We start from the raw sequence: 22172 nt of genomic DNA, 5'->3' as shown, positions 1-22172 counted from the left end.
TAAAAAAAAGTAGTCTACAATATATCTAGATTCCGGACAACAATGCGAACTAAATTTCCATGCAATGCGATGATAATTTTGCATTAAAAGTAACACCAGATTAGTCTCTCTCTCTCCCCCCCTGATGTCTGTTCAAATTGTTTACCAACTTCGAAGGAAAACGAGGTTTCTGATTGGTGAAACAAAGGTGGAGAAAATCTTGAACGATTTAGGATGAGGGGTTCTCATTCATATACCATTTTGTCAAAGCCAAGCCTTATCAGTCATGTGATCTATTAGAGGGTGTTGGCGGGGAGGAGGGGATAATAATCAGGAACTGCTTATCAAATGTTTTAAATGTTGTCTGATTCTCATACCTATGTATGAGGCCACGATCTGGACCTCCAGACCCACATTAAGAAATCTGTGTATCGAATCCTGGATTATGAGATAGCTTAACCCAATCATTGGATACCGACTGTGTTAAGCATCTCATTCGGAAATGACTCCTTGGACTCGGCTCCTAGTGTAGAAAAACATAACCATTCCCTCACAGTTAGTGACAAAACAGATAGCGTAAATTATTTACTCAAGTTTAGCAATTAAGGCTTCCTTTAGAAGTTAATGCCGAATGAATGAATGTCTTTGTGAACCAAACTAAACAAGGTTAGTTTAATGAGGTCTTTGTCCACCAACACCCTCCAAATGTACGGTGACGTAAAAATCAATCCACCCAACTTTTGTTACAGTAAATGCTATAGAAAACTCGAAATTATCTCCCATCATATTCACTCTGTCCCGTATGCAAGGCAGCCCATTTTTTTCAAGGACTCTAGCTCAACCTCAAGCAAAAAGAGTTTCTAGTGAAATCCTTCGAAAACCTGCAAAATCTAAATCGCATCTACCAGTATTTTCTTCATAGTAGGTGCCCCCATTCTTCGCCTCCAACTATGAAACTGTGAGGATCGCTCGAAGACAAGTACCTCTAATTTTCAGCTCCCGTGTTGAGGCTACCCTATTGTATTTCAAAAGCCTTAGGAAAATGCAAAACAGAGGAAGAACTTTGTGTGTGTGCTCATGGCAGATTTGCATGTTATGTGGGCAGAAAAATCTGGAACCAATTTTATAGTCCTATAACTGGCTCTTTAAATATCTTGCTAAAATCTCTGCATATCTTGGTAAATTTCACATTAGACATCCTGTGTATGTTTATTTTATGCTGATACGTTGTTCTTTCTGTTGTTCATCTGAGTTAAGGTTGTTGGATATTTATGTTGTTCGTAACGTAAATACCCCTACTAGTTTATAGATGTACCAGATTTACAATTTATGCTAACAAATTATTTGTTTTATTAAATTGAACACTAAATAAAACGTGATAACTGATCGAAAAATAATGAATGTTGATGCAAGCCCTTTATTAATTTAAGGAGTTAAGGCATTTTGTACTTCTAACCAAACTCGTTCTTCACTTTTAGTGAAACACTGTAGTCTATAAAATACTTCTAAAGTAGAAATACTTTATTGGAAATATTCCATTCCTCGATAGTTTGAAAATCATAGATAAAGCATGAATTGGCTTACTCGATATTAACAGAAGGAAAGGTGACGGTCTTCCAGAAGTCGTAGGTGTATTCACAAGTGACTCGAAAATGTTCGTCCTCCTCTTCTTCAATAACAGGATTGTATTGGACAGTGATAGTGTTCACCATATACTGCGTCTTCTCTTGTGACTGAAAAATACAAATTTATATGTTAGACACCATAACACACAGGGTAAACAATATGTCCCTGCATAGCGCCATTCCTTTTTTTTTTAACATGAACAAATCTTAAGTTAGTGGATGATAATTAGATATTGACTAATAAAGCAATTGGTTAATAAATATATTCCACTTATAATAACAGTCACAAATTACTAACAATGATGTTTAATTATTGTGCAACGAATTTATTAAATTCCGATTATTCGGTTTAATGATGGAGAAAACATGAAGATTAAACGAGAAAAGTCGAATAATAAACATATGGATACAATACCAGTAATAATGAAGCCATGTACGAAACCCATATTTGTATTTCAGAGTAATAACCGTCTGATATTTAACCCTTCTGATAATGCCTTTTGAAGAAAGTATGGCTGAAATCCAGTATTCCTTCCATTTAAATCTGAAGAGCAACCACTAGTTCAGTGGTATTTAGCCTTAACTCTTTCATATGACATTATTCAAATGCCAAGTTAACAAATATATAAATTTTTATTTGCATTACTGGATCATTTTTCTGTGCTTCATGCCAGCTAATTTCTGACTTGCTGTTCGAAGATAAAGAAGGATTTTAAAGATTTAAAGAAATTGGAATCAAAAATTTCGTTTAGTTTAGATGAACACATGCCATTTTCAGGCCCGTTGTTGTCTTATTCTTTTTCGCTCGTCAGCATGCGAGAGCACTACTGATTCCCATGAAATTTTATATTTGGATCTTTTAGAAAAATTTATTGAGCGATTATCCGATAAATCCTGTCCGATTATCTCAAATTGTCATTGAAGTCAGAACAATAGAAAGCAAGTATTTATTTTTTTTTCATACATTTTTAACTCTATCGACATAAGTTATATATAAATGAAAATATACAGATGTTCTAGAATTACTCGATAAGGAAAAAGTTGGATCGACTCCCAGTTTCACGTTGGGAGAAATCTAGGCTGATTTCGATGACTTATCCCCTTTTCCCTAGCCCCCCCCTGCAAAAACATAAATTTGGAACGGCAACTTTTCGAAATTTCAGGACTTTGGTTAGAATGTTCTTAGGAGCCTTTGTACTAAATTTTATGCCAATGAGTTTATTCCTGTGCACCTCTTCTGTTAACTCCCTTTCTCCCTTGCACAAATCTCACTTCACAGCTCCTTTCCCATGATAGAGAGCATGTAAGTTCGAAATGAAAATATCAAATACATTTAATTTTTCCTGACTTGTTTATTTTAAACAAGTGAAAATATTTATTAATACATATGGTGTTGAATTATTAACAAGTTTAATTAGGCTGTCTCTTATAATAACGTTATTGGTGAGGGCTGTACTGAGTTTTAGACGTTTTCCCCCCTTTCTGAGAGAAGAAATGCAATTTTTGTTTAATCTTTGAACTGTAAATTCCACAAAAAATATATTTTGAATATAAACCTGTTATCGTGGCTAGATCTGTCATTTAAAATAATGTATTTCAACCTAGTACGGTATCTTATATAGTCGTTGTGATTAGATGATGTTGATAGAGTGATAATCGTTCAGACAACTTTGTGCAAATATTGCATAATCAATTAAATCTTTAGCTAATCTTTTGATAAAACGTAAGCCCTTTTGATTAGCTAATCTTTCGATAAAGAGACAGGCTCTCGAAGCAACAGCTCCAGTGTGAAGCCTAAATCGGTAACCTGCACGAAATAAAATATTTAGAAAAATGAAAGGAGTGTATATATATATATATATATATATATATAAACAAACTTAATAACATTCAGATCATTATGCAGCATTTTTTTATTCTGATTTTGCATAAACTTTCGTGCATCATCCTTTTCATTACTAAAAAGAAAAAAGTAAATGTTTCTTAAAAATTAAGTTTTCTAATCTATGCGGAGCCCGATATTGATCTCAGTGTGAACTTTTAGATAGACCACTTGTTACTTGAATGAGGAGGTCAAGGTATATGGAACAATGATTTTGCTTCATTTTGTCAGGCTCTTACAATTGTTAATAAAACTCATCGATTTTCTAGTTTAATGAATAATGCTAATACATATAGAAATACGTATACGAGATATGCTAGAAATATGCTAATACATTGTTGTGCGTTGTTCAATGGATGAATAATCTTAAGGGTAAAGACTGAATACTTCCTTGAACATTCCAATTTCCATACCTCAGAATCGTAGTTTTTCCATAAGAAATACCAAAATATGTCATATAACATTTACAACTTTTGACCAGCTTATTCACTCGCTTTCCCACATGAGAGTTTATTTCCATTTATAAGCTATTCCAGTTGTTACATCTTGTCCCACAAATCAGCAAAAAATGCAATGGATATTTAAAGTACCCATCTTGTTTGATAATTCCGTGCAGAAAGGCTACTCTTTCTTGATCTGTAACTGGTAAATACTGCTGATTTATAAGCATTAATTGCACGAAATTCATCCGATACTATCCTTATCCTGCATTAAGAATTCAGGCTTTCGAATTTTCCATTGGCTGAAAATATGCTCTTAATAGGCTAATAATAAAAATATAATTGTTAATAGGCAAATAAATAATAAAAATTTTTGATTGGGGAAGCCAATCACACCCGAATATCAAAATTTATCGATTACTCTAGTATTTCGTACTTACTCTTTCCTTCCCTGGTGCTCTCTGTTCTGTTATCTCTTGCTTACCGATAGTACCACATCTGTTTAATCGTATGTAAAATTCGTAAACACTTCGGTTAGAGCTGTTCACATAGCTACAGCCGAGATCATGAGAATAACCCGAGCTGTAGATTAGTCCATTAAATGTGCCGTTGAATCTGACGGTGACTTTCATGTAATCATCAAAGCAATCAGCATTTACATCTAAAATAAAATATATGGAAAAATATTAAAAACGTAAATAATAATAAAAACTGCCTTATATATGTTAAAAATTATTCTTATCCAAACTCCAGTCATTATTTTCATGATGTATTTAATTAAAATATAATTATGGAACATGGCAATTCATTAGTTGAAAAATATGAACATCCGCAGTCTTCCTATATAATAAATAATTACTCTGTTCTTTTTGGCAATCTACATCAAGTTGTTAATTTTTACAGTTACTGTTCCCAATTTAAAGTAGTAGGTAAAATTAATTAATGGAAGATCCAGGTGATTTTTAGTGGCAATCGATATTAATAGGATCCACAGAAATTGAGCAGTCTAGCTCAGTGGCGTAGCTACCATGTAGGCTGGCAAGGCAATTGCCTTCGGGCCCTGGCCCTTTAGGGGCCCGGCGTCTTTGACTGTCTCATGTTTTTGCAATTTTCATTAATTAAGTAGGGGCCCGAACATGTTCTTTGCCTCCGTATTTGCTAAAATACGCTTAATTGCTGCTGTATGTAAAATAATTCAAGTTAATAAAAGAAGAGGACCGTAAAAAATTCCTACCAGAACTTTTAATAGCTGGATTACGATGACGACCACAACAAGTAGCATATCTATGATACTCAGGGAAGAAGACTATCGCTTGTATTTTGTATCACGCCAATCTTATAAAGTGTGAAAATAAATGTTTAGTAATCAAAAGAATCTAGAAACTGTTACCTTTACTTTTTTATAGTGGTGAAGGAGAATAGCGATGTATAGCTGTTTCCATTTGTAAAGGATTAATAATTTTTACATGCATCGTATGTAAATTATATTCAGTATTACTTTCAAGCTGTGCAGTAACCTTTTAATATAGTCATATTTTATTTTAAAAATTTTAAAGAAAGAATAAATACTAACCTAATAACGACTATTTATTGAAAAGTTAAAAATAATATAGATTATTTGTGCATCGGCGTGGAATACGAATGACATTAAAATTTTTGTTTGCATATCTGTTAAAGTTTTCATAATTAAAGTTATCATAAAATAACCCCGCTTTCATAATCACTAACAGCGGGGTTATTTTGATGCTTTTCTTTATTTTTAGAATATTTTCATCTCACCTGCTACTTTAGTTGCATTACTTATCCTGACAAACGAATCCACGTCGCTATCTACCTGCTCGTAATTAATACCGAAACCGGGTCTTGGATATTCTGGACGTCGTCTAGAAATATCCGTTCCTGTAATTGGCCTTGAATATGACGGTCGACGAATTTCAGTGACTGGTCTGGAAAATTCTGATGACGGACGACGATAATCCGGACTTTGTCGTGAATAATCGGGATGTCGACGGTGCTCAGGAACTGCCCTTGAGTACTCAAATCCGGATCGAGAGTAATCAGTTCGCCTCGAAAAATCTGGGAGTGGTCTGCTAGGTCTCGTCCGAGACGATGAAGGTAAATTAAGTCTGCTTTGCCTTCCTTCTTTCGCTCTTGTTCTTAGGTTCCTTGTAGTTTCTGGTGAGGAAAGAGTGGGAGGAACAGGAGGATTGGAAGAGAGGGAAATGGAAGTGATGGTGGTTGTCTTCTCTGAAGTGTAATCTTCTGTGCTATTAGTCATCTCAGTAATGTAGGTTGTAGTTGTGGTTTCTGGCATTTCTTCCGTCGTCATCGTGACGTTTTGGCCACCTATTAACTAAAAGGAAAAAAAAATCACTATGCAGATATATACACATTCTTTCGGATAATAAAAATTTGCAATTACAGAGTATAATTAAGAATAATAACTAAAGCTTTTAATGTTTAAATTGTATGAAAAACGTTGCACTCCACTTAAAAGTAACAAAAAATTTTCACACCGTGATCGAGTTATTCGGTTTCTTGGCTTTTCCTCTTGAGGTTTTTCGTTTATCAAAACCAGAATAGGAAACCAGCCAAACAACATACGCCACGCATTATGCAGATACGATACTCTCATGCCTCCTGTCCTTAGTAGCTACGGTGTAAATGATAAACAAAGAAAGCTTTCCTTAAACAATGCAACTTTTTTTACAACATGCAGGTAATTTTTCAGTGTAGAACTGAAACAGTAGGAAAAATACAGACAGAATATAATTAAGTGAAAGAAAGAAGTTTCCGATTTCTTTCAACGTTGCAGTTTTATACTAAAGAGCAGACAAATTATTACTGATACCCAATGACTTCGTTCATCATCAGTACATAAAGTTAAAGGAATTGCTGGAGTGGTAAAAATTTAAGAGGTCAAAACATACTGTTAAAAAACGTTTATCTTCTAAACGTGAAAGTAATGTTTTGGAGTTAATCCTAATGCTTCTAGGACTGAGTTTATTTCTGTCTTTTTCGGTTAAAGGCAGAAATAATTCCGTCTAAATACTGAAAAGTCTAAATAAAGACTATGAATATTGTTCTTTTCGACTAACACTCTCTAATAGGTGCGAAATATCGTAGATGGGGGCAGGCAGATGTAAATGGGCGTTTTTTTTTTAGCTTGTGGGTTTTTTTGTTACAATATAGACACCACGGATACGTAATATATCGTTTTATATTCTCTCTCTCTCTCTCTCTCTCTCTCTCTCTCTCTCTCTCTCTCTCTCTCTCTCTCTCTCTCTCTCTCTCTCTCTCTCCCCACCTTTCTTCCCAACGTTGCTCTTGAGACTATATAATAAACAGTTGTCTATGCTCTATTTTAACCTAAGTTGACATCTATGAGAAAGGATACAAGTCTCTTCATGAAGCAAATGGCACAGATTACTAATACGTCTTGTCGGAAGCATACTATCACAGTATGCTTTGCTTTTTCATTTTTTCAAATATGATAAAAAAATATGTATCAATTTGTATTTAAAATATAAACATTAATGTTTATCACTTGTAATTTTTGATCAGTACGAAATTACAAAAAAAAAAAAAAACCTTACTAGTTTTTGAACCCAGTGCTATATTCCATAGCAAGGTCAAAGAGGAAAACATGGAGTGACATCATTTTATATCAACACGGATATAAAATAAAATAAATAGGAAAACAAGTTAGCTAATGTCCGTCATATTGCTCATTCATTCCTCCAATCACCGCAATAAACATAATATCCAGTGCTTTAGCTACAATATAAGGTATATTGAGTATTCTATGTGATCATAATCAGCCATTTTCAATCCATTTCAGGCCTCTCCAGCAACTTTCCAGTTCCTTCTGTTTTGTTCAATGGCCATCCATTTACTACCCGCGAACTCGTGAATTTCATCTGTGCATCTCCGTTGTTGTCTTCCAGGTTTTCTTCTAGCTCCTCTTGGGTACCATTCTGTTATTTTCTTAGTCTATCTGTCATCATATCTTCGAGCTATGTGTCCTGCCCAAGACCATTTTAGTTCTTTAGTTTTGATAAGAAGACGTAGCCCAGTGGTCAGGAGCGAGGGTGCATAGCACGCGTTCCTTGAGTGGACCGGGGTTCAAGCCCGTGATTACTAAATACGATAAATATTTGTATTGACGATTTATTGTAAACTCTACTGACTTGGTTGTCGTGCCGGAGTATAAACAGAAAATTTATTTATTTATATATGTGTTTGCTGCCTAATCCATGTGTTTCTCTTCTTATCTAACAGTCTGATTCCTAATATAATTCGTTCCATTCTTCGCTGTGTAGTTTTCAGCTTCTCTTCCATGCTTTTGGTGAGTTCCCAAATTTCACTTCCATAAGTTATGGTGGGGAGTATACATTGGTTCATTATTTTACGTTTCAGATAAATTGGGATATTGCTTCTCAGTATGTGACTATATTTCCTGAATGCTATGTGATATATATGAATAATAATAATTGTCGGATTTCTGTTAGTCCGATTTTAACGAAATTTGGAGAAGCTCAATAAACGTTCCAAACGAGCCAAATATAAAATTTCATGAAAATCCATCCACTGGGAGTTGAGTTATTACATGCGTACAGACAAAGAAAGAATAGGCGGATTTACATTGGCCCGATTTTAATGAAACTTGGGATGGTTCGACAATTTTTTTTTTCCCTAAAGGAGCCAAAATATAAAAGTTCATGAAAATCCAGCCATTAGGAGGCGAGAATTACATGCGGGCGGACAGAGGGACGCGGTGAAGACAGTAACTGCATTATGCTTATATTCTAACACGCAAAAAGTGTGTAATGTTTATTGTACCAGTTCTTTAATAGAAATGCGTAGATCCAACGTTAAAACGTTAAATGCTATTAATGCCATTAAACCTTTTTTTATATATATGAAAGAGTATTGAATAAACTGGTTAAGGTAAATTTTCTTTTAGTTTTAAATTATGGTGAAACAAGTGTGAAAGAGAAAATTACTAGCAGTTTTAATGTAGTATATGTATCCATCGATTTATCTGAGGAGGAGGGAAGAGATTTAAATAGTTTAACTATATTTATTAAAACACATTATGAACGGCATTTTTAATTTTTAGAGGTGAATGAGTTGTTTTGATTGGAAATGTGTGAACTGGTGAATTAGTGAACTGGCTTTCATTGTGAAGATTTCATGCCCTACAACGAATGTGCCAACCTTTAATCACCATGCCCATATATCTGTGGGCATGGTTATTTACAGTACCTCTTTATGGGTGAATGAACGCCTTAAAATGAGGGAATTCCAACCATTCATTTTCTCAATGGATAAAAGCTTCGTCATCCTTTGTCAGCATGGTTGTTGTCGTGGACGGCAAATTCCCGTTATAGAAAGAAACCGGTTGATGGCTTTCCCTTCAAAGAAAAAAAATTGTGTCGTAAAAAAAAACCCCAGTTGCATAAAGGATTACTGTTAAGAATGCAATATAGATACTGAAGTAAAGGAAATGGTGACTTTTGTCCATATCCTTAAACAAGTTAGCACATTGCAGTGCGTTATATTTCGCGTGGGTTAGGTTCTTATTTGCTTATTAGGTTCTTATTATAAGTTCTTATTTCTTAAATTAATGTGTTCGTTTTCTGTGATGAATATAAGTGAAAAGTAAGTAAGTATCTGTTACTAATTAACTGAAATATATAAAACTAATTGTTTTCGCTGCACTGCTCATGCCTCCCAACTTAATATTCACTCCACGTTTTGTACTATTATATAATCAATAGCTCATGAAAGGTAACAACCATGGGCTCTGTGATTTAATGAACTTAACAATCGTAGCATAAGTGTTAACGCTTTCTTATTACAACTTTAGTTATTTCTTCCTGCATTTTAATAACAATCGAAATGTTTAACGTACCAGTTGTGATTAATAATTCGTGATTTATGTATTTAGTAAATTGATAACTAAAAAACAACAAATGAATAAAAAGCAAAATCAACGACTTATGTGTGAACCGAGATCCATATTGACCTTTCAGTTCTCCAACCAGTGCACGGCAGTAAACAATATCCAATGCTTCGGCTCAGTATATAGTATCTGGATAGCCTATGTGATATATATAAAAGATTTCTATTGGCCTCACTTTAATGAAATTTGGATGGCTCGTCAAATCTAACAGAACCAAATATAATTCATAAAAATCCACTCACTGGGATTCGAGTTATTATGTGCTGATGACGGACACGGAGAAGAAAACAGCCGCTTTACGCATATATGCTAACGCGTCCGAAACGAGTTCAGAATTACTTTCGCAAAGCTCTTGGCAAAAGCTGAATTTTATTTTATTTTTTTCATCTTCCAACATTCGTTAAAAAAGGTTCTTCCCATTCTCCTATTCTGGTTGCCCTTGGAATAATCTGAAACTTTGTTAAAACTAATTTTTTTTTTTTTTTTTTTTTATGTTCAATCGAAATAGCCTGTCACCTCAGTTCCTCTTTCTTCATTATACAATCAGAAATTTCCTTCTAATTTCTGATTTTATAATGAGATTAAATACATTTACTCCGTTATCTGTTTTTTTTTTTTTTTGCGCTGAAACAAAATTGTAAATATCTCGTATTATATGGTCCTTTTGCTGGATCAAAAATAAGATTATCGGAGCGGAGGGGATTGTTGTAGTCTTGTCCACAGTGTAAAAAAAGAGCATAAATCAAATAATGATAGCAAAATATTTGCATGTGTGTATAGTCGGCCGTCTACAGTGGTGTTATTACTCTTACTTGCAGAAAAGAGATCAAAATATGTGTTGAGTAGTGCAGGCTAAAACCCTGCTATTCGGCACTACTCACCAAAAATTCGCTATTTATGCTTAAATAAGCAGTGGTCGCGGATGATTGCTCTCCTCTTTTTTTTTATCATATAGTATTCTTTACAGTTCTGTTATTACAGTGGAATTCCATTCTACACTGGTGTGCAAAATTTAAGGACCAGTCAGATTTTCACCTGTAGCTTCTCATAGGAGTGGCCTGGATATGGGAAAAACATACCAAAGGAACCACGTGAGGTACAGAAATGATGGACACAACAACGAAAACAAAACTATACCGAGCGACTTTATTGAAAAATGGCAACATAGCACTGGCTGCCATGATACAGATGCATCACTGCCAAAGATGGAACAAAGGGAAGAGATGGTCCTCAGTAGGAGATATGGCCACCCCTAATGTCGATGCAGGCTTTGCACCGCATGTCCATACTTAGAAAAATGTTGTTGATAAGTTCTTGCGGTAACATCGTCCATTCTTCTGTCAGCCATCTTCAGCTCGTGAATAATTTCTGGTGGGTGTGGACGTGCCCCTAGGCGTCTCCCGTATGTGTTCGATGGGAATTAGATTGTGGAGAAACGGGCAGGCCAATCCATATGAACAATGTCCTCACTTTCCAAAAGCATATCACAGCTGCTGTGCGATGGGGGTGTGGCGTTATCATCCATAAACACGAACTCGGGGCCAGTAGTACCTCGGAATAGACGCACATGGGGAAGGTTTCTTGCAGTTGTCCTCCCCCTTGACTTGGAGGTTATCCGTCGAGAATTGCACTATTGCTTGTCGCGGGGCATTCCAGTTTTGGACATACCATCGATACCCACACTGACTGTAAGCAAGAAAATAAGAAACTAACTGCCATGCTACTACAAATCTGGCAGACAAGATGGGAAGAGACGGACAAGGGCCTAATAACTAAGAAATTCATCTCTGATATCAAACTTGTTTATCCAACGTCGCCGCATTGGTTCTCCTGGCCTCTAGTGTACATATATTATAACTGGACACGTCTCTATAAATCATAAGTTGGCTACCTTAGGAATCATCAAAAACCCCTACTGTACATGTGGAGAAATTGAAGATTGGGACCATCTTCTTTATAACTGCCCAATTTATGACGATCTTCAAGAAACTCTATACATCAGACTCCAACACATACCTCAAGGACAGGAGCACCTGTTCATTTCCGACGAACAACACCTACAAATTACTAACAGAGTACGCACAGAACCTCTTTGCTAGGCGCAGGACTCTACAACCAACTCAAGCTAGGGATTAAAACCTATGAGGGACTTGCTCAAATCGGAAATAAAAAAACTCTACTTTACCGTTTTACCAGCATCGACTTGCTAACCCTGGAACATCCAGGGTATAATGATTACCTTCTAATTCACCCACATGGTTGGGTAAGCTCCAGTGGTCTTGACCACTCCACCGCAAAATATGTCACACTCAGCACTCTCGCTGATTGGCTTTTCTACCCTTCTGGAGTTATCCCCTCCCCCTTTTCTCCTGGTGGGGCATACGCTCCACTGTCAATTTAGGGGATGCCTTCACCTACATCCCCTTACTCTTACTTTCATCCCCCAACTTCTTCCATACACCCTGTACTGCCGCACTCTACCTTATTTTTTATTTTTATTTATTTATTCATTTCATTATATATATATTTTTTTTTAAATTGGTCTCCGTTCAGGAAGCTCAGGCGACCCTGACGGAGACCTGCCAGAGAATAATGGGTAGCCTGGCTACCTCCTAGTGGTGTGTGCGGGCAACTTGGGGTCCCATCAGGGGTCCTGCTGCCAAATGCCAGGACACACAACAGAACCCAACGTAATTTTACGCATTCAACACACAACACGTTCTGTATTTCTTCACAGCGTACATATGGCGCAGATGTGAGAAACCACTGGTGGCGCCCGACCCTAACACTATGCACACTATGTGCATATGTGATAGTAAATCTGCTCTTGTCCCATCTTTTTTTTTATTAATTACTTTTACGCTGTTGTTTATTGAAATGCTTGCATGCAAAAGCGAGGTTATCAGCAGACTGCATTAGACTTTTGTACTCTTCTGTATCGTGTATGCAGCGGATAATTCTTCACAGTAACATAAATTAATTAATGTACAATTTTAAGCCACCAACCCTCGTAAACCGGAATTGTTTAATTTCACAAAAAAATGTATATGAAAATATTTAGTTTCTTTCTTTTGTGTCCCAGGTTCAAAAACATTTCGAAAGTATAAACATCAAAAAATTATAAATAAATAATCCTGCATTATGTACTAACTGACTAAAACACTGACTTTTGGCATTCGTAGCGAGTAGACGTGTCTTCATAGTCCAAGTAGTAGAGCATAAAATTTAGAGAGGATTCAGCAGGTTAGATAATTGCTTTTAAATAATTTATTTAATATATTGTAAAGTTTATTTTGATATAAGTTTTTTTCCTGTAATAGTTTGTAAATTTAATTTTTATAATATTATAAATATATATGTATTTTTAAAGTTACTTTCTGCGATAGTAAATTTTAACAATGGTTGTGACAAAATCCACCTTGAACACTTTGTCAGAGGGTATCATGAATCATACAGAAATAGCCGATGGCGATTTTCGGGCGAATCGTGATTTTATCATTTGCAGAACCTGTGCCATGTATTCCAGGTGAGCTATGATTATTTTCTTTTTCGCCGTTGTACGGCGTGTACCGATCTAAAGTTAAAACTTGATGCTTTGTTAGAAGTCGTTACTGAAAAAAAAACAGGTGCTTTGCCCTGGAGAATAATGTAACTGGAGCTCGTCAGTGATTACAAGACTCTAGTAACCTACCAAGTGATGCACTCCCGATTTGGGCCCCAGAGCAGAATAACCAAGTGCTAACTGCTCTAGTTCGAAGGACTTAGTTCTATTAGAAGACTATTGTTAGGGAAACAGGAAATATCATTTGTAATAAGGATAGGTGGACTAGAACCAGGGTATGTCTGCCGGCAGCAACAATTAATGATGTCACCAACAGTTGGTCAGATTTTAAGGGGGATAAAGAGAATATTATTATTCATCTGGGGACTAATGATATTAAGCACACACGATCTGATGATTTATTGCACAAATAAGGAGCATGCTGAAGAAATGCAGTGAGTTAAGTCAGAATGTCTGTGTCTGCAATTCTGCCCAGTCTCGATATGAGGGATTAACTCAAGACTTGGAGGACTATGCAAGGCTTTTTTGGGGGATTTTCTATCAGCTTGGCCCGCACTTGTAGGTAGAAGGAATCTGTTTTGTAGAGACGGGATACATCTAAACAAAGGTGGTGCACGGGTTTTTGCCAATATCAGTGAGATACCTTAAAAGTTCAAAGAAACTACTAGTTTGTGGGGGGAGGGACAAGTGTAATATAGATACGCGTTTATCCTGAAGGCAGAAATGTTTCAAATGAGCGGGTAGCTAAAGCTAGGAAGCAAGCTTAAATAACTTTGAGGATACCTTAAAGGTTTTTTGGTCAAACTGCTAGTTTGGGGGAGGACAAAGATAATATAGATACGCGTTTATTTGATAATATTGATCAAAATAACGCTTGCACATACCTCACGAGTTATTGTCTTTTACCGCAACAGATCATAATAGCAAGATTTTCTGAGAGCAGAAATGTTTCTAATGAGGGGGTGGGTGTCAGGGTAGTTAACTATACAAGAACGCTAAGTCTTCATTGCTGTATAAACAATGTCAAAAGTGTCTCAATAAAATGAGTGAATTCGAACTTCTGGTTAGGACAACTAACGCTGACATAATAGGGCTTACGGAAACGTGGTGCCACCCCTATCAGTATTCAGTATGATATACACAATGTATTTAGGAAGGATAGGGCAGATAGAAAGGGTAGTGGAGTCGTGCTTCTTTTCAAAAGCAGCCTGAGAGCAACGAAAGCTTTCTCGGATTTAGACATTTCGTTTGCTAGTATAGAATCTTCATGGTGTGAGATAGTTGGAAGCAAAGGTATAATGAGAGTGGAAACAATCTACAGGCCAGATGATTGAAAAGATTATGATAAGGGCCTCTACATTGCAAATGGAATGGGTAAGTAAGTGTGAATGTCTTATTATGGGTGATTTTAATTTGCCTCTAATTGATTTTAGCAAATGGGAAGAAAACTTGACATGGGAGACAAAAAAAAAAATATATTTAAATCAACTAGACAATTTTTATTTGTATCAACATGTCAGGGAAAAGAATATTCAAGACCTGATCATCACCCATTAACCAGATGACATAATATGGCTGAGAGTACAGGAACCAATAGCAGGAAATGATCACGGAGTTCTACGGTGGACAATGAAAAGAAAGGTAGCAATAGTTAAAGGCAAAAGGACGGGTTATAATTTCAGGAAAAAAATATAAATTAAAAATTAAAGGTGCTACATGGCATCTGTCAACTGGGTAAATATCTCACAGAGAGCGAATACAACTGAATTATGGTATACCTTTAGAACATTAATCACAAGCATTGAATGCGAATATACCATTAAAAAAATACTCCACGAGGTAGTTTCCAAGTTGGATGAATAATGAAGTAATAAAAAGTACTGAAGCCTATAACAGCTACATGATCTCTAATAGTTTCAAAGAAAAGATTAGGCTGGCAAGTGTAGATTATGAGAAATCGCTGGCAAAGAGCGGGGATGAGGAATTCTTCACATGTGTGAAGAATTCCTTCACAAATGCAAAGAAGAGGACAAACCAGGTCGGACCTTTTATGGGATCGTATTAGATACCCCAGTGATGTTGCAAATGAACTCAACAGTTACTTTGCATCGATATTTACAGAAGAAGAAACCCTTTACGTCAATGAGAAATTATGGGAGTGAAGTTGAAAAATATGTAATTAATGATACTGAAATCGCACATAATTATTTAATGAAAATACTTTCGAACCTACAGGCCAGTAAGACTCCTGGGGTTGATGGCATATACCCTATAATTTTAATGGAGGCGGCAAGTGAGTGCATTGAACCATTGAGGCTAATTACGAGAGAGCATCACCGGGCCCAGGAGAGATTCCATAAGATTGGAAAAGTGCCACTGCATCAATACATAAGGGCGGTTCTAAGAGTGTAGTGAGAAATTACTAACCGTTCAGTCTAACTTCAGTAGGGTTCCAAAAGACACGTAATGCCTACTTCTCTGGCCGTTAACGGAGGAGGAATATCTTCCAGAAAGCCAAGCTGGGCAGCCAGTACTCTCCAGTGAAAACTCGTTTAACAGTTCTGGTGCTACTGAAACCCATATTTCAGTACCATAGACGATAGGTGAAAAGATACACGTAATTACGTATTTTCTACCATCATTCTCCCTGCAGTGACAGCTGAGCTTGGTTTTGCTTTCCAACGAAGACTGGCCATTTTTTTTTTTTTTTTTTTCAATTTTAATGAAAGTAGTTTTAAGTCAAACCAGATTTCAAGATCGCAGCATGTTTACGTGTTCTTTATGTCAATATCTTTAGCGGAGACGAAAGTAGAAGAGAAATTCTTCATAAAAATGTAATATGTTTTGAGTTCATTGAATTCATGAATTAAAATGAAAAAGATAATTCACAGAAGCAGACAGCTTTTAGTTGATGTTTATGTAAATTTGTGATGATATCAAACTATTCATATTAATATGAATAGTTTAATATCATCGGCATTATATCAAGTATATTGGCAATGGATGTAACCAGGATTTCTATGAACAAGACTGATGAAAGAACGCTTCTCTGTGGCATACTCGCGTTAAATGTTCTTCGCTTTAGTTGAATGTCTTATTCTGGAGAATTGTTTGGAGCAGCAAGAAACGATCCCCATATATTCCAAACCAGGACTCGAGCAAGATGAATTAGTGCTGTGATAATTAATGGTCAAATGCAGTTTGAAAGTGAGATCCCCGCCTTCGATTTTGATTCAAAAACTCCCTAGATTTTTCAAGATGGTGGAGGCCAAATTGGTGAGGGTTTTGCCTCCCATGGATAGCATAATGAACTAAAAGCTAGTACTGCAGAATCTTTGTTGCAACTACCAAAACAAATGCTTTTCTTTTACTACTAGCTTTAGAAGACCTGAGCCACAGGATGGGTCAGACATTCGTGTATTTAGGAGGCTGTGTTATTCTTTGGTAGAGGACGAATTAAATAACAAGACCAGGTGAGGGGAGAAGTGTTCCTTAATGATAGGGTTGAATATGAAGAAGAGGATCGACGAATCTCAGGCGAGGGTAGCATAGCTTTTTCTCCCGGAAACTCGGTTTTTTTTTTTTTTTTTTTTTTTGTCTAGCAAACAGAAATCGACTTCAGAATACACTCAATTTACAGACGATATACACGGAGCAACATGGCCTTATTCGCCTATGCTCCTAAAACCAAGCAAACAACAGGATCGACGATGAAGGCTCTCAGGAACTTCAACAGAAATTGAGGGACACCATTAACCCCAGTGGTGGCTTTTGGTGGGAGAACATTTATGGCATTAATTAACTACTCTCTGGTAAGCTTGACTAAGTCTTTAGCCGTATAGGCAAAGAAGAGGTTTTAGAGCACCAAAAGGGTTTTCAGATGGTGTTAACTTTTAGAACCCGCTGATGCGACCCAGCTATACACCAAGGTCCAAACAGATCAGTTAAATCGGATTCCCTCGAGAAGTGCGTTCCTTTCTCCGGAATTGCTTGACTATTCAATTCGATAGCAGAAGATAAGACGTTTGAAAACACTCTAACATGTGAGGAAGTTATTCTGTCTCCAGACGCCTTCCGCTTTCTTAAAAGGTTCTGTTTCTCAGTAAAAGCTATTCCAAGAGTTGGTGACCACCAGCTTTTCGAGTGGGTGGTGGGTTTTACAATTTTCGATACAGCAAAATTCGCTATGGAGACGACCCTGGGGGTGGGGGGGGGCACGATCAATCGCTACTGAGAGGTCACAGCTATTCGGCTCTTCCTAGGGTATGCAGAGGCTGCTCATATGAATCGTTGAAGTGATAGGAATCTAGATGCCGAAATTGGGATATATCTTTCTAGTGCTTTGAAGAACTTTTAATGGATTGTCACGTTCAAGAGAACTGGCTCATTCTCTCAGATAAAATTGCGTTTCTTCTGCAGATCATAAGTAGCGTTTAGGAGATGGCGACCGCCATATGTCCATACAGTGAAAGACTGTGGCAAGAGAGTCGATCAGATTCTGCCGAAATAGAATAAAGTTGAAATCTCTCGCAGACGATCGTGATGGAGAATCTGTTTGGGTGGTTTGGATGTTGGCGTTTTGTTTTAGATTGGGAGGAATATAAATTAAGATACTGGAAATCCATATTCAAGGTACGGCTACAGCTTCAAATTGCTCAGAAGCAATTTCAAATGACTTTATTACAGTGAACCGAAAGGACTTGAAGAGAATTTCACCCCCTCCCCCAAAATGCGTTGTCTTTCTTGAGTTGTATCTCTGGACAACGTGGTGGGGGTGGCATTCAGCGAACACCTGTCAGGATGTTTTAGTTAGGATTAAATCAGGTCTCGCATTTAATAATCATATATTAAATTCAGATCATCATAAATCACTGGAATCATCAATCAGCCTCCACCAGGGTTGAATGATTATTCCAAGTGTTATACTGTAATTCTGCTGCTATTTTTCAGCTCATCCAAATATTTTTTTAAGTTTTGTTGGAGTAGTATACCGGATTACTGCCATTACCCACACTGTCCATCTTTGTATAATCGGCAAACCTAACATATCAAACTTAAAATACTTATATCAATATTATTAATAAATTTTAGAAGCACTGGGGGGAGTGAGCACCCATATCTTGTTGGACCTTACTCATGAATTTTTATCGTCTTTTAACACTGCAGAATTTGCCTAGAACCATTGGTTTTTCATTTGGAAAAGCAAGCAAATCGAACACAGAATACCCGCAATTTATGGAAGCGGTACACGGATGCCTCATATGCCTAGTTGCTTTGCCGCAAAAAAAAAAAAAAAAAAAAAAAAAAACCTCCATAACAGATTTTTTTAATTAAAAGCTCCATTCTCGATACAAAATTGGATAGGAAAAATAAATCGCTTTTTTCATTTATTTTTATTCATACAGAGGATTTCTACTGAACAACTCAAGTCTCACACAATATATATAATTTTATTTTTGACTAAACACTGATATTGATATTTTAAATGATACTTTTCATTTTCCCATGCGTTAAGAATACTTTTCATTTTCCCATGCGTTAAGTATACTTTTCATTTTCCATGCGTTACTCAGCCATAAATAAGGCTGAGATATCTGCATATCCATTTCTGTAAATGGAATGTAATATACAGTCGATTATATCGTTTTTAGAGATGAAAATCCTAGTGGTTCTGGAGAAAACGCCATGCATCTGCAACCGAGACTAACTAGTCACCACTTGACCGGCGAGAATCAAACACAAACCGTTCCAAACAGGTGGCAAATGGCCACTATACTGCCACGGAGGGCCATTGTTCCATACAATAACATCACAATAATTTTACTATATTTCTCCATTCAACGTTCTGTTTCACCTTATTGCAGCTGTTCTAGCATGCAGTACCTCAACTGTGACTACACAGTTGGAATATCTCCCCACTAATCCACATACACATAGTACAATATGGTCTACAAGCAGTTTCTTATTTAACTCGGGCCAGGTGTTAAACTTATAAACTTCCCGCGGCTTTTGGAAATTACTTAAATTCTCTCTATCATAAATAGGCCATTTTTCAAACACGTGTGACTTGAAATCTTTCAGAAAGATAGGTTGAAATTACAAGATAATCACTTCTTGTCATGCTTTTAATTGTTTAGAAGAATAGTGCGAAAAGTTCATTACTTCGTGTTTCTTAAATGTCTTAAGACATACATCAAAACACCTTTTTTTTTTTTTCATAAGCATTATTTCTTAATTTTTGGCACATTAGTTCCACTATAGCTTCCCAACACTCTTAAAAGGTGCCTCCTGCTGTTCCCGTTGACGTTGGAGGTTTCTGCTCCATTCACTGTGAAAACCTTGTCTGAGACTATTATCAGCAGATGAGAATGCCGCGAACTTTGACTAAGCAAGGCGGTAGGCCCAAGACGGACAATTATTAAATGCCATTGGAAGTTCAAAAAATACCGTGACCTACTGGAATTAATCTGTACTTTGTTTTAGCGGAATTAATAGCGAATACAAAGTATTGAGAAATTATTAAGCTTTGCATTGTTTATCTTGAAGGGTATAACGTTAAGGGCACAAAAATAGATAACCACACTGCAGCCCTTTTGTTGCAGGATGGTTATCTGTTTTATCTGTAAAAATCTCTGTAAAACTGTATGTCTTGGAAGGGATTGAGTTTTATGCATAAAAATGAATAGTTATTTGAACTTTGAAAAAATAATTTTGTTGATTTCATCTTAAACCCGATCTATAATTTAATAAAACCTGGTTAATTTCCCAGGAGTCTTCATAGTTTAGTATAGTTGATAATCTGAGCACTGCAAGCTATACAGTGCCACAGTAAAATTTGCATTCCCCCTTAACCTACAAGCAAACTCGTAAAATGACTTGGGTGGTTCTTTTTGGTGAATATTTGTCCTTCTGCATTAAACTGCATTCACGAAGGTCCAAGCACCAAGTTTTCACAAACGAAAAAGTGAACACAAACTTTACCATGTTTGGAGAAGAAAGGCAACAAAATGCTCTCTGAAATCTCATGTTTAGAGAGAGGAGCGATATTTTCTCGTTTGAATTCAGTCGCTTAAGTCTTGATCCCATCTTGCAGAAAACAGAGCTACAGTGTCTCCATTGATCTGATAGAAACGAAATTAAATAATGATGTTTCAAAATTAGACGCTTTTATACCACGTATGAAAAACTGCTGCTAACTGCGAGAAATGATACTTGAAAGGTGCCACCTCCAACCAATAACTTAAATATACAAATTAAAAACTAAAATGCTAAATGAAAAATAAAATCAAAATTCATTATATACCACGTTTACTTTATCTTGATTTAGACATATGATAATTATCACTTATTCAGAAAGAGTGACTGAAAATAATAGCAAAAATATAGCGATTCTTGTCGTTTTAATTATTTAATTTGACTCCTCTTGGTTCGTTTAGTCAAGCGCCTTGGAGACCGAATATGACCATGGCGCTTAGTCTTATGTTAATATACAGATATTTGATATAAATAATTTTAATTACCTGATGAAAATGTCTATTTAAAATCAGCCTTACACGCCGTCCTTGTTTACAGATGAAGCTAGGTAAATTGTTGGCTTAACGTAAATGGCAGACAATTTGAATACAGGGTGTTTCAAAAGTGATGGTCAATAATTTAAAGGTGAACGGTACAGACTACAATATGCAAAAAAAGCTTAGTAAAAATGGTCCTTAAGTGAATCGTTTTCGAGATATTGCACGTTTCTAGTTGGGATCCACTACTGACAAGGCGAACTGTACAGAGTTGGGATCCACCACTGACTTGTTTGTTTAGGTTAGATTATGCTCATTCTCTCCCTTTCCTGTTTCTCAATGCTCTGAGACGTAGTAGGCATACTAGTACTTGCAAAGGATAGTCAACATGGAAAGAGGTTACAGCAACGAAGAGTATGCTGAGATACGCTTCATGTATGGTAAAGCCAACGGCAGTGCACTCGAGGCTGCACGTTTGTACCAAGAAGCATTTCCCCGCCGAAGACAGCCCAACAAGAGCACATTCATCAGGGTACATCAGCGCCTTAGAGAACATGGGCGCTTCGCATATGGAGTACGAGAAGGTAGGCCCAGAAGCATAACACCTGAAGTTGAGGAAAGGATGTTAGAAAGAATAGAACAAAATCCAGGAATTTTGACAAGGAAGGTTGCTCTGCAAGAGCGTGTACTGAGTAATAGCAATGTCTGACGAATTTTACATCTCCAATTACTGTACCCCTACCATATCCAGCGTGTACAAGGTCTCAGCAATACAGACTACCCTTCCAGAGTGCTCCCATAATCAGTGGCGGATCTTAACAGAAAATGTGCATTATCTCGAAAACGGTTCATTTGCAGCCCGATGTTCACTGGGACTTTTTTGCTTATTTTAGTTTGTACTTTTCTCCTCTAAATTATTGACCATCATTTTTGAAACACCCTGTATACCGATGCTTACAAAAATTCAGAGAAAAAGCCTGAGACTGGGAAAATTTACAGACATCTCATATTACAAATGTATGAATGCCTTCACGAGTTGCCTATTCAGTTATGCTTCAGATAAGTAACTTTTACCCAATAATAGAGAACACTATTGTTACTTATTATTGGGCGGTGATATCCACAGAGAATAAGTAACAATAGTCTTCTCTTTTGGAGGAAGCGTTACTTATTTGAAATAGAGCCGAATAGGCAATTCGTTGTGA

General features: G+C 36.4%; 1 protein-coding gene across 1 annotated transcript in view; it reads right to left on the bottom strand.

Moving 5' to 3' along the window:
- LOC150089403 (uncharacterized) overlaps positions 1-22172 on the bottom strand; it is a 141174-nt gene that overhangs the window by 80487 nt on the left and 38515 nt on the right. Inside the window, exons 3-5 of the mRNA XM_090368571.1 lie at positions 5706-6279; positions 4367-4587; positions 1564-1712 (exon numbers count right to left, since the gene is read on the bottom strand). Coding sequence (XP_090224697.1) covers positions 1564-1712; positions 4367-4587; positions 5706-6279 — 944 coding nt within the window. The remainder of the gene's footprint in view (positions 1-1563; positions 1713-4366; positions 4588-5705; positions 6280-22172) is intronic.

This window comes from Mastigoproctus giganteus, chromosome 2 (genome assembly GCF_048544385.1).
Source record: "Mastigoproctus giganteus isolate SK-2022 chromosome 2, ASM4854438v1, whole genome shotgun sequence".
NCBI classification, from domain to species: domain Eukaryota; kingdom Metazoa; phylum Arthropoda; class Arachnida; order Uropygi; family Thelyphonidae; genus Mastigoproctus; species Mastigoproctus giganteus.
Note: the sequence above shows the minus strand (reverse complement) of the source record. Positions and strands in the feature narration are given on the sequence as shown.